General features: G+C 39.6%; 1 protein-coding gene across 3 annotated transcripts; it reads left to right on the top strand.

Moving 5' to 3' along the window:
- Positions 1 to 303: 303 nt before the first annotated feature.
- LONRF1 (LON peptidase N-terminal domain and ring finger 1) lies at positions 304 to 17,418 on the top strand. 3 transcript variants are annotated; one of them, XR_005933367.1, is made up of 13 exons: positions 305 to 1,143; positions 6,358 to 6,476; positions 8,213 to 8,335; positions 8,932 to 9,078; positions 9,540 to 9,777; positions 9,863 to 9,953; positions 10,824 to 10,938; positions 11,538 to 11,659; positions 12,852 to 13,010; positions 13,139 to 13,301; positions 13,697 to 13,849; positions 14,044 to 14,202; positions 15,361 to 15,448. XR_005933367.1 is itself a non-coding variant. In XM_030027044.2 (12 exons), exons 1-12 carry the CDS (start codon positions 519 to 521, stop codon positions 15,517 to 15,519), a joined length of 2,214 nt encoding a protein of 737 aa, XP_029882904.1. In that variant the 5' UTR covers positions 318 to 518; the 3' UTR covers positions 15,520 to 17,418. The 3 variants fall into 3 exon arrangements, 2 of the variants coding, with proteins under 2 accessions (XP_040982658.1, XP_029882904.1); XM_030027044.2 differs by lacking the exon at positions 14,044 to 14,202 and having other exon boundaries at positions 318 to 1,143; positions 15,361 to 17,418; XM_041126724.1 differs by lacking the exons at positions 12,852 to 13,010; positions 14,044 to 14,202 and having other exon boundaries at positions 304 to 1,143; positions 15,361 to 17,418.
- Positions 17,419 to 18,190: the final 772 nt, after the last annotated feature.

The following is an 18,190-nucleotide window of genomic DNA, read 5'->3' as shown; positions in this document are numbered from 1 at the left end:
GACATCCCCCCCAACCCCCTCGTGACTGACTCACTCCCTGGACCGCCCGGCGCCAACCCCGCCCCCGGCCCCGCCCCGCCCCGCCCCGCCCCGTGACGGCGCGCGCATGGAGCCGTGTTTTGTAACCTCCTTCACATCTTGCGCCCTCCTCCTCCTGCCCCGCCCCTCCGTGGCGTCGCCCGCCGCCAATGGCCGGCCCGCCCGGCAGTCAGCTGACGTAGCTTTTTTTTATGTAAGACGGCGGGGCGAGGGCGCGCGACGCAGAGGTTTGAAAGGGGGGCAGTGCCGGGCGCGCGCCGCCGCCTCCTCGCAGGGCGGGGGACCGTGGCCCCGGGTCGCGCGCGCAGAGGCGCGCACGTGACACTCCCCCCTCCCCGCCCGCGAGGGCGCCTCGCTTCCTCCTCGTCTTCCTCCTCCTCCTCCCCGCGCCGCCAGTGCCTCAGCAGCGTCGTGCGCGGAGCCGAGCCCGGCGGCCGGAGCGGGAGCGCCACACCCCCCTCGCCGGAGCCGGGCAGCCGATGGCGTTCTCTCCCCTGGCCGTGGGCTCGGAGGTGTCGGCGGAGCCGGGCGGCAGCGGGAGGCCGGGCGAAGAGGCGGACGGGGAGCGGGAGCCGCCGCCGCGGCTGGGCGAGCGGCTGGTGCCCGGGAGCCGCCTGAAGGAAGTGGTGGGCGCGTCCCTGGCGTCGCTGTGCCTCGGCCCCCTCGCCGGACCCCAGCGCCTCGGGACCCTCCTGGACTGCCTGGTGCTGAACTACCGCCTGCGGCAGGGGCTGGGCTGGAGCCGGGGCCGCGGGGCCGCGGCGGAGGGCGGGGGCGCGGCCGAGGGGCCGCTGCGCTGCTGCGGCTGCGGCAGGTTCCTGGGCGAGCCGGTCACCGTCCCGTGCGGGCACACCTACTGCCGCCGCTGTCTCCGGAGGGAGCTGCGGGCCCGCTGCCGCCGCTGCCGGGACTGGCTGCTGCCGGCGGGGGGCACCAGCACGGCCGCGGCCCCGCTGCGGACCAGCGTCGTCCTCAACCAGCTGGCGGAGAAGTGGTTCCCGGGCGAGTGCGAGAGGGCCAGGACCGGGAGCCGGCTGGAGGAGTTGCTTGCCCAGGGCCGCTTCCGAGAGGCTCTGGCCGCCGCCAGCCAGGCTCTGCGAGCAGGTAAGGCTTGTGGGGAGCGGGCTCCTCCGCCGCGCGGGCCCGAGCCGCAGCCTCCCGCCCTCGTCCCGGCGGGACGGTGACGAGCTGGTGGCAGAGCGCGGCAGGCTCGGGGGGGCTGGAAGTGCGGCGGGGTGGGCGTGCGTTTCCTCCCTGCCCTTCTGCCCCTCTCCCCTGCCGCTGAGGCCGTCGGTGGTCGGAATGGACCGGTAAAGAACATCCGAAGTTTTCTCGAGTTTGCTGAGAGGATTCCAGGAGCCTCCCCAGAGTAGTCTGGTGGAGTGGAGGGACCGACGACGGAACGTGTAGCTGCTGGGACCTCAGCTGAGCGTCAAGCCTGGTAGTGGGGTACACTTCAGAGGCATGGAGGAGCGTCCAGCACTGGCTTCTTCGTGCGTTTGGGTCCTCCCCCCCCCCCGCAGGCTTTCGTGGGACTTGTTTACAGAAGAGTTTGTGGGCTTTGTTTTGTTTTTTATTTAGTAGGCGCTCTGCACGGGCAAGAGAAGTTCTGTTGCTGTATTTAACCTTGTTTCCTGAGAGAGACCTATTTTCAGTCTTAAGTGTCACCAAGACAATTCCCAGCAGGCCGGGCCCAGTTGCATAAGCAGACAGGCATGGAGGGGGACAGGTTGTGTAATGGCAGTGACATCATAGGTGGGTGTGGTTGAAGTTTTATAATATAGTGTTGAGAGAGGGTGCAAAGACGGGAGGTAGAGGCATGCTTTTAGACTACCCTATATTGATCGCCAGCGGTAGATCTGGTACCATGAACACTTAAGCTACGGTCAGTTTTTCAGTTTAGTCTTCGTAGAGGGAGTCAAATTTGTGTGATTGATGTACCTAGATGGATCCAGTGACAGATTCCTTTGTTGTTTTTGTTCGACTGCGGATTTTAACACCTGGTGACCTGTGGGGTTCCATTTTCATTTGTGCCATTTTATTTCTATTCAGAAACTTGGGAATTAATATTTTTACAGATTAAGTGTATTACATTTGTACAGTTGTCTGCAGCGGAGAAAAAAAACCCAAAAGCTTGCATAAGTCTAATCCTTTGGATCTGTTCTGGAGAGATACGTTAGATCTAGTTCCAGAATAAACTGGTGTTTTCGGCGTAGGTGGGATTAAATCTCAGATATATGTCCTTTGGCAACCTAATTTAAAGAGGTTCAGTTGTGGCCTTCAATTCTACATTATTTGCCAGGGTGTTTCCAAAATGTAGGGTATAGGATAGATGCGACCTGAGAAAGTGGCTGATCTATTTTAAATCTTGAAACTGTAAGTAGCAGACTTTGTGGGTTCTGAAGTACAGCATTGACTCATACAGGTCATGAAGAGATGGAGTCAAAACTCAGCGCCCTCCAGGGTACAAACTGATGAATCTGTTATTGATCAGAAATGTTTACAGGGGTTCTGTTTCATGTTTCAAGATTGCTTTGAAAGAATAAAAGAGAAAATAAATTCTACAGACTCTAGTTAATCTTTCTCTTACGGATTTAGCAATACCATTTAGATATCTATGGGAAAAGAATTTTGATTCCTTTTTTTTGTGAAGCTACATCTTAAATTTTGGCTTTAAAATGGGTTTAAAATTTGAGAATAGTTACCAGCTGTGATGCTTATCCAAAATTTTATTATTCAAATTCAGTACATGTGCTAGAATTAAGTGCTAGAAGCTCAGTTAAGATCCTTTGTACAACTATTTCCTGTGTCTCCAGTCCTGAGAACTATCGATATTCCAAGTATTCTGGTAAAGATATTAAAGAACTTCATGAATCAGAATGCAGACGTACATTAAATGTGAATTTAGAGCTGTGGGCTCGCAACTACAAATTGAAGGTGATTTCAGGCCAATAGAGAACTAATTAATAGCTGATGGTACGCTTTCTCTCTTCCTCCAGAATATGAATCTTGAAAACACGTAGAGGTGGAAAAGATGTGGTGTAAGAAATGCATTCGTGTTTAAAATCATTCATGTTCTGTTTCAGTGTTTCCTCACTGCTAGTTCATCTCTGTTTCTTTTTAATGCAGATAGAGAGTTAAAAAATTGTGATAAATGTAAATCTGATGTCCTAAATAAGGCATTGACACTAAACCTTTACTCGTGGCATCTTTTGGTAACTTTCTTGCATTTCTTGAAACATCTAAAAGATAAATATTTGCCACGGTGCAAAAGTGACTTTTGAAAAACATGAGGAATGTTAACATTCATATGGTTAATACATTTCTTGTAGGGGTTGAAATGAAGTAGTTTAGTTAAAGGAAGTCTGTTGGATTAAAATACAAGTGCACCTTGTCTTTAATCAAGTATCCTGAAACACACAGCTAATAGGCTTGAGTTTGGTCTGAATCACAGACTCATTCCTGCTGGAGTGGGCCTCTGGGAGGTCTGTTGACCAATCAATATCCTGTTCAAAGCAGAATAAACACTGAATTCAGAGCAGTTTGCTTAAGGTTTTGTCCAGCTGTATCATGAAAACCTACAAGGATGAAGATTCCACAGCCTCTCTGGGCAACCTACTCAAAGGTTAATTATCCTCATAGTGAAAAATTTTCTCCTTATTTCAAGTCTGAACTGCCCTTGTTTCAGTTTATAACTGCTGTCTCTTGTTTTTTCCCTGTGCGCTTCGGTAAAGAGCCTTCTAGGTAGCCTCCTCTGGGATTCTGGAAGGCTGTTGGGTTCTCCCAAGGCCTTTGAGAATTGTTTTCCACTAAACAAGCCCAGTTCTCTCAGCCTCTTCTCATGGGTTGTGTGTTCCAACCCCTGATCATTGGGGTGACCCTACAGTACTGTATTAATAAATACTGTGTCCTAAAGTTTTTCTGCATAGTGGTTGTGATGTGCATGTTTCTTATTTTGAAGAATTTTGTATATTATTAAGAACCACATAAAAAGCATGCAGGATCAGACCAGAGATGGTCCATTTATTGGTATGCTTATGCTGACAGTAGCCAGGAGCAGATGCTTTGGAAGTAACGTTAAAAAAAATGCATATTGAGTGAGTTTTTGTGTGTACACCTTTGTATACTTTCCTATCAATGTAATAATAACTGGTACACACAGTTCTGCACTGAAAGTGCTTGGTGTCTTTTTTATTACAATAATTTGTCTTTGAGTATGCTAGAAGTGAGTGATTTCTGTATTTACAATATATTGGGTTACTGAAATTGAAAATTCAAGCACAAATTGTGTTTTTGCTCTGTTTAATCTATGGTCTAAGGATTTGAAATAGCTTTGCATCCTCTCTTTAGGTGGCAAACATTAAAATATATGCTAAAACGTTGCCAAACAATGTTTTCACAATTACAAAGCCTAGAAATTAAATTACAGTTGCAAAATTGGATGTATAGATTTAGATCCTTTGGTCTTGCAAATATTTAGACCCAATTTGTTATGTGTATTGATCATTCATTCCCAGTGTTTGTGTGTGTACAGCAGCAGAGTTGGGGTCCCATTTAAACTCCTTGGTTTAGCCCTTTGTTTTGTACCAGTTCAATTGGAATCATGCTTTTCTCTTTGAAAAAGAAATTGACAAAATGTCCACCTGCTGTAGACTTGAACTCACATATTTATCTTCAAACTACCCCTCACCCTCTCCTCCTGAAAAGAAGGCTCGGAGTTCCTCAGGTCATGTTATATACTTGAAAGTCTGAAAAAGATGAGTTCCCTCTGATTATGTGCAAATAGGTAGCTTATCAGAGACCAAAGACCTCCACTTACTACTACCTCTGAAGAAAAGAATTTGGTTTGATACTAACTCTGTGGGAAGCCAGAGTCAAATACAACAGAAAAAAAAGGTCTGAAGAGTTTGATCTGAGCTCCTGCCTTACTAGGCTATAGCAGTCACAAAACACAAAGCCACAGGAAAGCAGGCTTCAGAGTTGTTCTGCTTGCAGAATTAGTGTTGAAGTCAGACAAAGACAGTTTCTCAGACTTCTGTTAATGCAAACATTTTATTATGTCTAAAATAAAATAAAAACGAAACAAACCAGGTTTGGGAATATTTGTATTTGAAAGGGAAGTGTCAACTCAAAAGAAAGACAACTCACATCAGAAAGGCCCTTTAATTTCAGCTGTGAAATCTTCTGTGAGTTTTGATTTTTCTTAACCCTTTCTTTTCCATTAAGGTCTTTTCACATGTAGCATTGTGGATCTAAATACAAATCAGTGTGTTGGAGTACATGGGAACATTGACCAGTCTGGCTTTTAAATGTAAAACAAGCTAATGTTGGAAACTATGAAAATTTAAATTAGACATTTAGAATAGACTAAGATAGAATATCAAATTGAAATGATCCCCTCCCAAGAAAACCTTGTTGAAGCAAACTTAAAGAACTATTTGGTTTTAGTAGACCAACATTTCTCTCATTCAATGAAAAACACAGGTGTATTAAAAAAAAAATCAAGAGCAAAAGCAGTGTGCTGGCATTTTTTTCCAAGCAACAGCTACAATTAGTTGTGTTAGGAAAACCATAGTTTTAGTGGCATGGAGATGGGTGTGCTTCCCATTTAGAGGTTGCTTTACTTAAAGTGCAAAATGCTGTATGTTGGACATAAGAACTTGTCTTTACTGAACACGTACTAATGTTTTCGCATTGCAGAAGTTCCACTAAGTACAGTTCCTTACAACAGGGCTGCCAGCTGGTGTTGAAGGCTTTTGGGATTGGCTGTCTCTTTTCAGACCACATAATGATAAAGCCTACTTCTGGTACTTACCAGATGGATACCATTGTGAATGTGGCATCTGTATCTCTAGCCATCGTTGGAAGGGGTCGGGCATTATAAAAACAAATGACAGTCTAAAGAAAGACTTGAACGTTTGAAAGCAAACTTTGTGATGCTTTTTAATACAAGTGTGGTGAATTCCCAGATTTCTGTCATTTTGAATGGGTGTACTGTAAAGCTAAAGTCTACTTAGTCCTCAATTTTTGTTGTCACAGCAGTAGCGAGCAATACTTTATTCTGTCGGCCTCAATGTTAGATCTTTTAAAATACATTTTTCTTGTTGCTGCAAGATACATTAGAGGGTCCAAAATTTGATCTTTAGCTTGAAAGTCGTGAGCCTGGAATTACAGTGGGAGGTGGGGGAGAATGTACTCCAGTAATTTTGAAAGTATGGTACAAAAAAGTCTGGTTATTACATATCACTATGAAAGCATATCTAATAAAAAATTACAAATTTCTGAATTATTAAAAATGTTACTTAATTTTGCTTTCAGATTCTAGTGACTTGATGCTAAGAATTTACAGAGCTGAGTCATATGTTGGCCTCCAAGAATATAAAACAGCCATAGAAGATCTAAATTTTGTTATTTCTAAAATGCCAAATTGGCCAGAGGTAAGTTGACATAAACTCTTCATTTTCCAAAATCTGTGTTTATCTATAAAGTTAATGAATTCTAGATTATACTTGCATCAAATTAAGAACCTAGGTCAGTTACCTTAAACATTATCTTGTAAGAGATGCAAAACGCTAAAAGGTGTCTTTTAAAATAGTTACTTATATGAGACAGGCAACTGATGAGTATGGCAGGTTAGAGCTGATTGATGAATATACTTGGAGGTGGGATAGTTTATGGTAATGTAACCTGTAACAGCCAGGGTTTGGGGTTTGTTTTGTTTATTTGTTAATTTTTATTAAGAGAAGGACACTTTGCTGTTTTAGCTTGGAAAGTTTTTCTTTGAAAAGCCCAAAGAAACTCAGTGGGAATTGAGCTTTGCAAATAGTGCAGGCAGCTGGGCAGTCACTGGCTTTCAGAACTGTGAGAAACTGCGTATTGCAGCACTGTCTAAACTCTAAGTACAGCAGGAGCAGCAAGATCTTGCCACACAAGGGGAGATGACTGCTGCTGTCTTGGTATCTCCTGTGTTCAGCAGTTCCGTGGCTACTGCAAATTCAGAGAGCATCCTACTTTTCGCCTCTCAGTGTTGGTAGTACTGTCTACTTTTTTCCTATATGTTTGGAAAGAAACCTCACTTCCCTTAACTGAGCTTGGTTTGATGGATTCCTCTAACAATTCTCGTCTCTGTAGGAAAACAAGCTGTCTCTAAGAGGAGGATTAGCATACTTCCCTTCTTCAGGATACATCTTAATGAAACTGCCCAAATGCATCAAAGATGATGCATGCCCTCATGTGACAGCCTTGTTTAACAGATGCTACTGTTAATACTGGCAGTTGCTCCATAGAAACTGCACTCTGGGGTTTTTTTTTGTTTGTTTTTTTAAGTTCTGTTTCTGGTCCATTATCCAAAATCTTATATACAGCTAGATATTGTTGTTTTATCTAACTGTTGTTAGATAACTGTTGTTTTTCTCTAACTTGGACTTATATTACTGCAAATGCAACTTTTAAAAATTAAGATAAGTTGGATAGGACAATTCTTAGTCCCAGTGTCATATAGTTATAGGTAGGTTCAGCAAAATTTGGTAGTCTTTTCTCTCCCCTTTTTTTTCTTTCAAAGGAAATAGTATCCAGATTTTTTTTTTTCCCTAGCTGCTGTCTAGTGTTCAAGAATAAAATAAAGTTGGAGGAAGCAGTTCCAAAAGTGCATTGTTTTGTGTTCAGAATATAGATTAAGATGTATGCAAGGGATGCATGGCTGTGTGGATTGTTTTGTTTGTAGTTACCCTTCTCCTGCAGGCTGGAACCATAAGGCTTTTAATGAAACAGAGGGCAAAAAGGGTATTCTTTAAGCTGTTGTATGAGGTTATGTAATAATTTGCATTTCATGTACCTCTTCTTCCCCTCCAAAGGCTCACAGAAGGGGGAAATTAAGGCCTTTTGTGAATGCAGCACTAGTCAGGTTTTTAACCCTTCATGTAAGCCAAAACAAATTAGCTGGAAGGAGACTAACACCAGCCTATCCCATGACTCTCTTCAAACGCTGTAGGAAATGTATGGTAGGCAAGGCATATATAGATCATCCACACTGTGCACAGCTGAAGTTTGTTGAAGAGCTACTTTTCTTTTTGTCATGGAGAGTTCTAATTCTAACTTTGTTGTAATGCCTGTAAGATGAATACTGCAGTTCTACATACTCTCTGGAAATGTCTTCATGGTATCTGTTTTTCAGGTCTACTTCCGGAAAGGAAAAGTGCTGCAAGACTCTGGCTTTGTAGGTGATGCCTTACAACTGTTTCTACAGTGCTTAGCCCTTGATGAGGACTTTCTTCCAGCCAAGCTAGAAGTAGAAAGGGTAATTTTATTTATGAAACTGGATTACTATCTCTGACTTGATTCCTTTATAAAGCTCCCATTATGGTAGACTTTGAGCATCTAAAAATCGTCAATATGTACAGAGAAGGTTCAGGTGTCAAGATATATCATACTATGTTGAAGAGATAGTCCTAATGTACCTGTTTTAAGTACATGTTTAAAAGTACATATGCTTTTGAAATTACTAAATGAAAATCTAGAGAACAGGAAAGAGGCAGCAAGTTAAATACTCTAAGTTGAACTCTTTCGTGCCCAGAGCACAACAGGTTTTCTTTGATAATAAAAATTTACATTGAAAAAGCTGCATGATGTCGAATTGATAATGTCTAACTCTGTTCAAAGAGCTCACTTGCTTGTAGTAGAAAAGATTTCTAGAGAAGTTTATTTTTAATAATGTAGGTATGTGGGTTTCTGTTTGTTCTCAACTGCTCTGTCTCAGTTACTGCTTAAATAAAGCTCTGTTTATGAGGATAACTTCATATAGATTAAATTCTTATTTTTGGCATGTAATTTTATAATAAAGCTATGTCTAGATCCTTTTTCATTATTATGACCATTTAGCTGTTTGTTTTCTAGACGCTGTGTGATGTGCTGTCACCAGAGAAGTTAGGAGAGAGTCTGAAGGAATCTGCTTGGAATTCACCACATATTCGAAATAAACCTTTTATACTTGGTTCTGAGGTGACTGAGTCTTACTGCAACTTACAGCTCTGTCCTGAGCAGGTAACAAAAACTACAGGATAACTTTTCTCTTTGGCTGATATGCAAACATCAGATGTTCTGATATCCTTATTTGTCATACTTACTTTCCAGCCTAAATGCTGACTTTCTGTAATTGGCTAAATTGGAAGAAAAGATTTGGGATTTGGGAGTAATGTATTTTCATTTGGAGTGTTAGACTCCTCATTCCAGTGAACGACTTATTAGAAGGTACTGAGATTTGATATTAGTGACTTCAAAATAAAGAGAAATACAATTTTTCTTCTCTTTGAAGCAGATGAAGATTTTTAAATTGTTAATGCTAAGCAAATTTCAGTACTGTCTTGACTTACTGAATTTCTCTAGTTAACTAATGAACTAACTGTGGGTATCAGTTTGGCTTATATATCTTTGCATGTTTGCATCTTTCATACTTAGATTTGTGTTACTCTTTAAGTACAGTTCAGTTCATCTTACTGTTATAGAGTTTAGGAGGATCAGATGTACTGGAGCCTGTCAGTAGAAGCTTAAATCGTGCACAGTCTGCCCATGCTCTTAACTCAACAAAAGACCGTGCCAAGGAAGATGGCTTAAAGAGAGTGTCTTCTGAACCCCTTCTCTCTGGCCAAGAAAAAGGTGCTTTGTTGAAAAGAAAGCTTTCCTTTTCAGAACAGGATACAGTTGTATGTGAAGATGGAAGAAACAAACACAAAAAGCAAGGAGGTAAACAGTCACTTACTTTGAAATTTAAAGTATTTACTGTCTTGTGCCTTTCTTTGAAGGAATATTTTGTCTTGCTTTTCCTTAGAAGGTACAAAAAGGGACATGACACTGGCTTTTGGAACAATTCCAGGGGATTTGATTGATGTATCAGATTTTGAGTGCTCATTATGTATGAGGTAAGATTTTTCTCCTTGATTCAGTATTTCAGTTATAGATGCTTGGCCACGTATGTTACACATACAAACTGAAGTACTTGCAGGTTGTGATGAGTTCTGATATCAGCCAATAACTTTCAGCCTTCCTCTATCCCAGTTAAATGCTTATTTAAATGTGTTGCTTGCAATAGTGCTATATAATACAGCATTATTTTAATCAAGGTGCCTTGTAAATGAAACTTGGCATTGTTAACTGGTAACCTTAAAAAGACAGGATCTAAGGATTTAACCACAAAAGTGGTTAATGTTAGGGTTTTTTTCAGTCAATAAAACTATTTAACTTCCTATTTTGGGAAGGCTGATGCTTAGAAGTATTGCCTGTGAACCTCATATTTGTCTAGGAGATGTAGATACTTCAGAATGTTAGTCTACTTAAATGTAGCTGATGTATTTGAAAGCTCTTATTGAGTTGTCTTGGGTTTCAGAATAAATACCTTAATACAGATTGTGTATACTAAACTGCTCATAGTTAATGTTACTAGTATCTAATACTGCTATTAAAACAACTTGGGTCCTCACAGAATCACTGTATTTTGCGTATTCTGAATCTCTATGTAGTGAGACCAAAATCTTTGTATGTTGGGATAAACGTTAGGTATTTAAAGTGTTGAAATGTGTCCAGATTAATCAGAAAACAAAAAATGACTGGTGTGGTGTTGAAAGGAAACAAACTGCAGTATAGGGGAAAAAACAGAATAAGGAGACATGGGATTAATTTTTCTCTGCTTTGTTACGTTATAACTAGTCCTAAAAATTAAACAGGTTGATCACTGACTTTTTTAGCAAATACACACTTGCCATGGCATCTAACTTCTAGTAACTTTGTTTCAGGCTATTCTTCGAGCCAGTGACAACCCCTTGCGGACATACTTTTTGCAAAGGTTGCTTGGAACGGTGTTTAGACCATGCTCCTCAGTGTCCACTCTGTAAGGAGAGTTTGAAAGAGGTACTGTTTCTCAGTAGATCTCACAAACACAAATACTGTATCATCTTAAAGGCTGTTTCACTTAAACCCAACAACTTGGATTCATTTGGGTTATGGATTACTGCTAGAAAGGAAAAACTTGAGACAAACTTTGTCAATATAAGTTGAATAGTTTTGCCTCAGGGTCTTAGAGCTTTTATGTTTCTGTGGCTATCTACTTTGTTGGTGTAACTAAATCCTGAGTGTTTGTAAGCTTTGGTAACTATTCAGTAAAACCTCTCTGTGATTTCTGTACACTTTCCTTATTTGTATGGCTGTATAACCTGAGAAATCAATTCTGTCTCTGGTAAGCACAGAAATACACACTGACTTAGACACTCGAGTTGTCAGACGCTAAGAGCTAAAATAGAGAATCTAATTTTCAAATATTAGAGTAACATTAACATTAGGTGTTAAGTAATGAAACATAAGAACTTCAGAGCTGTAAATTTTCATGGGTTTAAATCTAATTTATGACCCATTTCATATATCGTAGTTTTAAATAAAAGTTGCATTTTCTCAAGCCTTTTGGTAATATATGTGAAAAGAAATATTAATATATTTTTTTAAATTGCTTACAGTACCTTGCAAGCAGAAAATACAGCATCACAGAACTGCTGGAGGAATTAATAATGAAATACTTGTCTGATGAATTATATGAGAGAAAAAGAATTCATGCTGAAGAAACCGCTGAACACTCAAAGTAAGCTTGCAGTCTTTTTTCTAGAAAAAACTTGAGAGATTAGTATGGAAATCCTTTTTAGAAATGTTTTATTTTTGTGATTATTAATAATGGCATGTTATGGATCCAAGGAGGAGTATAAAGACACGTTAATTTGGTGTCTTAAATGTGCGTTTCAGAAAATTAACATTTTTTAACTACTGTGGAAATAAAAAAAAAATCACACTTTGATAGTAGCAATGCAAGGCTTTTAAGTCCTCTACAAAATACATTTGCCCTTCTGTTTTTCTTTCTGCGTGCACTGTCGTGGAGCTTCAGTTTTAGCTTTGCTGCTGTTAATGGAATTGTCCTCTTGAGTTGGCTGCAGAGTCTCAGATACTTGAATTTCTCTCAAAGCAGTTCATGATAGACATTAATTGTATAAAGATAGATGTGATGAAAAGAAATTGCTGGGATTTTTTTGTAATCTTGATGTTTATCTCTCGTTGAGTTCTTCAGATATGTAAAGCATCATGTATTGTAGATATGAATGTTGGAAAACTGTAGCTCATGTAACTTACGTAACAGAATCCATACATTAGAATTATGTTTTATAGTCTGAAAGGTATTAAAATTAAATACCTGGTAATGTTTTAATGCTAACTTGTTTGTATCAACTATCAACTGTACATACTATATAAAATAGCATGAAAAAAAATTTTGCTTTTCAATTAGGCCTGCTGAGGCATACTGCAAGGTAAAAATTGTACCCTGGGTTCCACCTTGTGATCTGGAGTCCATCACTGAAAATAATCTAAATGGTGACCTAGCTACTATGTAGTTACTGCTACATCTTTTTAGTTCCAGGAAGACTGTGACTCTGAGGATGTAATGGCTTGTATGGCTCAAACTAAAACAAAAAGGAAAAAAATAACTAATGGCCCTGTCCCCAAAACAAAGCCCTTCATTCACTGACTAGATACTCACTAACTAGGTAACTTATGAGGCTTACTGTCCAGTACGTATTCAAATCAGTACAAAGGTATTCAGTCACTGTTATTAGTAGGTGTTTTTATTGTTTATGGAAGTTATTATGATGTGCTTATTATTAAACATTGAAAAGAGTGCTTTATGACCTCAAATGTAGCAAACATACTGAAAAAAATGTATTGTCCTGGCATAGTTCAGTGTTTAGATTTTTATGCCACATATTTCTTTTGATGTTCTCTTGAAGTTTGACCAAGAATGTTCCAATGTTTGTTTGCACTATGGCATATCCTACTGTGCCTTGCCCTCTACATGTGTTTGAGCCAAGATACCGACTAATGATTCGCAGAAGTATGGAAACTGGAACTAAACAGTTTGGGATGTGTATAAGTGATTCTCAAAATGGGTAGGTTTACATCCTAATTCTAAGCTTCTCATCTCTCTCTCTCTGTCTCTCTCTTTTTTTTTTTTTAATTATAGAAAGTGTCCTTTCAGAAGTGTGTAATTGCATTACTGACAAGGTCTCTTCTCTAGTTTTGCAGATTATGGATGCATGCTGCAAATTAGGAACGTTCATTTTCTACCTGATGGACGGTCTGTTGTTGATACAGTTGGTGGAAAGAGATTTAGAGTTTTACGGAGAGGGATGAAAGATGGTTATTGCACTGCAGACATCGAATATTTGGAAGATGTTAAGGTATCCAGAATGCTGTCTAAATACTTACTAGTATTAATATCTCAAGATTGTTGCTTTATTTGTTCTTGAGAGCATTCTTGCAAATTTTTAGGTCCCTAGACCACTGGAATATTCAGTGCCAGCAGAGGGAAGAAATGGAAGCTAGCTTAATTTTTTTTTTATTATTATTATTGTAAAGCAACAAGGAAATACTGTAGGTTTTGTTTGAACAATAGTTTGAAGCCGTAAGTGTTTAAAATATCACGGGACTTCTTTCTCTTCAGTCATTACCAAAGTTTAGGAGAATGCAAGAAATGTATCTAAATATAGTTGAAATTGAATGTTTCTTATTTTAGGTTGAACACCTTAATTGTTTCTTTATCTCTAATGATATTCTCATAACATTCCTCCTATAGGTTGCTGATGAAGAACAACTAAAGAAACTGAGAGAACTTCACAATTTTGTTTACAATCAGGCCTGCAGTTGGTTCCAAAACTTAAGAAACAAATTTCGCACTCAAATTCTTCAGCACTTTGGGCCAATGCCTGACAGGGAGGAAAATATACAGGTGAGACATCATTTAATATCAATTATTAGGTGCTTATTTCTAAAAATAAAAAACCTGCTAACAACTGCTAAACATGAAAATTTAAAAAAACAAACAACTTTTTTCCCAACTTCAATGACAATGAGGCTTGCATCTTGTTTCTGTTATGATAAGCAACAAAAGGCAATTCTGTCACTGTTCAACAGTTTTTGCAGGAAAGGATGATATGCTGCTCTGGAGATAAAACTAGTAAACACTTAAGTTCCAGTAGCGTTTTAAACTGTTGGTTTGTGTAAAGCTGTTAGAATTGAAATGGAAAAAACCCTGTATTTTCTTCCCTGTGACACGTGCAGGCAGTAATCTTTGGCAAAGAGGTAATCACAAATAACACTTTATTCCTTTCTGAGCTAGTGCCATAAACTGCTGTAGCTGCTAGGATTTGACAAATGCTTCTTAAGAAACTAGCTGCAGCAATCTATTTTAATGGTTATTATAAACAATTAATGAAGGTTGGTGAGATCCTTAGAGAGTGGAGGCTGGAGAAAACTAACATTTAAAAACATGTAAGATTTGGCTTTCAAACTAGAATTATATATGAAGTGGGATCTTATGAGAACCTGTCCCTCACCCATCTGCTACATACTTTCATGAGACTATATTAACCAATCTGGGAAGACTGTAGATGCTGCGGAGGCCAGTGCATTAATTCAGATGTGATTTTAGAACAATTTAATAAAAAAACAGATTTAAAACAACATACTAGGAAAGAGGAATAAGTGTGCAAAACCAGGATAACTAGCAGGGCAGCAATACTGTGGGTATGTACCTGAGATTTATAATAGAACACAAATGTGTCAACTGTGTGGTACAGATGCAAGGGAGGAAATGTCATCCTGGAGTGTACCACTACCAGTAATATTTTTGCAAGTCATTTGAGGTAATTAATCTCTGCAGTGATAGGACCTCGGCAGAGGGAGGAGTATCATGTCCAGTTCTGGGCATGACATCTAAGGCTTGGTGTAGAGAACTGAATAAAGTACAGGAAAAAGTTACATAGTATGTTTTATCAACTTAGAAGAAACTGATTAAGTAGTCCTGCTTTGTCTAGGAGGTAATGGGAAGGAAGTGGAATTTGGGAGGTGATAGAGGAGTCCTTCAAATACAACAAAGACAATTGTAATGAAAATGTTAGGCTTCAAGAATATTCAAGCCTCCAGAACAGCATGACAGGTAATGGATTTAGTTTTTATCAGGGAGGTTTGTTATTAGGTGACTGTCCTATACTTAGCCATCTTTTCCCAAGGAAGCTATGAACTTCCTTTGTTGTCTTAAAAATAATTGCTTTATCAAGCTTATTTGTACTTCTCAGTTGGGGAGGGATCAGAAGATCTGATATCATGGATCTGGAATTCTCTAGTTAGCATCAAACTTTAAACTAGTCTTTGTCGTTGATGACTTTGTCTTTTGATGTCTTTGTGTTAGTCAACTATACTACATTGGTTATGGGTAACCAACTTATCTTTTATTTTTAGGCAATGCCCAATGGTCCTGCTTGGTGTTGGTGGCTTCTAGCTGTTCTCCCAGTAGACCCCAGATATCAGCTGTCGGTTCTCTCCATGATGTCTTTAAAAGACCGTCTGATCAAAATCCAACATATACTCACATATTTTTCTAGAGACCAGTCCAAGTGACTAACCGCCTGGGTCTTCCTGAAAAGTTACTCTGTTCTGGTTGTAGTAGCAGCTGGAATTTTTGCTGCCTTTGCACATCTAGCACTGGTTTGAGAAGTGTAATGGAACTGCTTTTTCTCTCTCCTCCCCACCCTCCCAACTTCCTGAACCACATGGTTCTTTGAATGCACACTTTCTTCAACTATGAGAGAAGACCACTGACAATTGCACAAAGTCAATCCAGCTAGATATGTTTTTCACGTTATCTACATTACAATTTGCACTATGTAGAAGAGAACCTTTTTGAGACTTGATAATTTTAGCCACTGACTTTTTAAAGCTGTGGGAAGTGCAGGACTTAAGGCTGACAGTCCAAGTTTACAACATTGAGGAGGTATTAAAGGTTTTGCAGATGTTTGCCTCATACAACTGTTCTTTTGCTGTTTGCACAAATATTTGAAATATAGTATTGAATGTCACTGTTGGATATTACTACTCTCGTTGAATTATCTTGACCCATGAACGTGGCACAGATTTTTGAGTTATCTTGTAAATGTATGCATCACAAAACAGGTGACATTATGAACTGTATGCTGAACTGAGAGCCAATTTTAAGGAACAAATGCAAAAAAAAAAAGGTACTTCTGTCTAAAAATACTTAAACTGTGAATATGGTTTACATACCTAGGCCTGTACATGTTAAAGAGGAAACTGAAAACTAAATGCTAGTACCAGTTACATTTCTACTGGGCTTTTCAGGCTGGCTGTTCTTCCAGAGCACACACTTAGTGTATAGAGCTTAGAAGAAGAAATCTTAGAGTGTGTGTGTGTGTGTGTGTGTGTATTGGGGATTGTGCATCCAGGATTTAAAAGCTTAAAGTTTTATTTGAACTTTTTAAGTTGGTGCAAATGTGAGTTCTATGCCTTATTCATATCAATAGTAGAGCACACTGCAGTGGCAAGGTTAGCATCATGCTGCCAATAGGTACTTTTTGTAATTAAAGGTTTGCATATTTGTGAATATGTCTGATACTGGCTTTCTTGTATGTAAATCATTTGTAAAATATTTCTTAAATCTTGCTTTTGCTAATATATTTAATTTTCAATAAAAGCTAAAAGTTTGTAATATTTTTAACTTTATCAGAAACTAAAAATCATTTTCGTTTTCCATATGCTTCTATTCTGGCATCTTAAGTAAATCCAGAAGCAGCTGTTAAACCTACACCAAGGTTGTGGGCCCTTCATGACGTAATCGGTATGTACATAATCTGTTTCTGATTACAGTACCTGTCTCTGATTATTGGTCAGGCAGGTTTTTTGCCGGTGTCTTGCTTTTGTACCTACTGTGTTTAAATTAAGGTGGTTTCAGGTAGAAAGTTTGCATTTCACAAAACTTAAAAGTTGTGGGAAACTGTTCTTGCAGAACAGTTAGGTATTTCACAGACTTGCTAATCAGATGCTCTGGCCTTGTTCTGTTCTGGAGTTTAAGGCTTGAGATATTACAGGCAACCCAAAATCTGCTGGATCATTTTTAATGTGGGCTTCTATCTAGGGTAAATTTCACCTTTATTGTATGAATAAAGTCCTGGATTAATATTTGGAAAGCTTTATTTGCATAATGAAAGAAGAGAGGGGATCCTCTATTTCTCAACTTAGTATGTTATAACTTTAGAAACTTAATCTTTGTATCACTATGTTCTTCTTAAAAATCCTGTCACCCACATTCTTGTTTTCTTGACAGCAAAAAGTCCCTGTAGCCAGGCTTGAAATACCCAAATAATCTAGTGGTAATTTTTTTTTTTTTTCTTGCCAAGAGCTTTAGTTTTGAAATTGGGTATTCCCTAGTCTGCTGGAAGATGGGGCTTCTAGGTTTTTTTATATGTTCCCATGACTTTTTAATAAAATAAAAACTCAGATAAAGTGTCAGTTGGCTTGCATTGTTGTGTGCATATGTAAGTTCTACTTCTGGAATTGTAAACCATGTAAGAGAAAACTTCATCAAAAAGGAACAGCAACAACAAAAAAGCAAAGTTACTGTGCTTAACACATGATATGTTAAGAATGATCATAAGTACTACTCTTCGGTAATTATTCCACACACATGATCATTGTAGGTGCTGTTGGGAATGATATGAAATTGAGAATGGGGAGGAAAGATTTTTAAGAGGATTTTTAGGTTGGAATTTTTTCAAGTGGTTGTTGACCAGATTTTGTCACTTTGTGCAGTTAGAATGGGGCAGAACTACAAGCTCGCCTGGATGTTGGCATAGACCTTTCAGTAAATATCTTGGAGAGATACCATGCTGTACTTTGTGCCTAGTGTTAGCGTTTTGAATTTTGGGAGTACTTCCCTACTCTTTTGATTATTTGCCCTCCCTGCCCCTCCCACATGTTACACAGCAGGGATTCTTTACCTCTCAAATGATAAAACAGCAACTAAGGACCAATTTTGATCAACTTCTTATAAGAAGTTGACAACTGATGTAATTAAGCCTGAGAGGAATGCGAGCAATCTAGGCATGAGCGAAAGGGAAAAGGGGAAGGCTCATTTGCTATGTTGGCAAGGTGCAACACTGTTAATGATTAGTCTTACCTGATGATGAGCAACAGTCAGCAAAATTGTTAACCTCTTGTGTTCTCTGTCATGACATAAGGACATCTTCTCTGGGCAGCACCCCTGGACCAGCCAACA

This window comes from Aquila chrysaetos, chromosome 1 (genome assembly GCF_900496995.4).
Source record: "Aquila chrysaetos chrysaetos chromosome 1, bAquChr1.4, whole genome shotgun sequence".
NCBI lineage: Eukaryota > Metazoa > Chordata > Aves > Accipitriformes > Accipitridae > Aquila > Aquila chrysaetos.
This window is presented reverse-complemented; position numbering and strand designations above follow the sequence as displayed.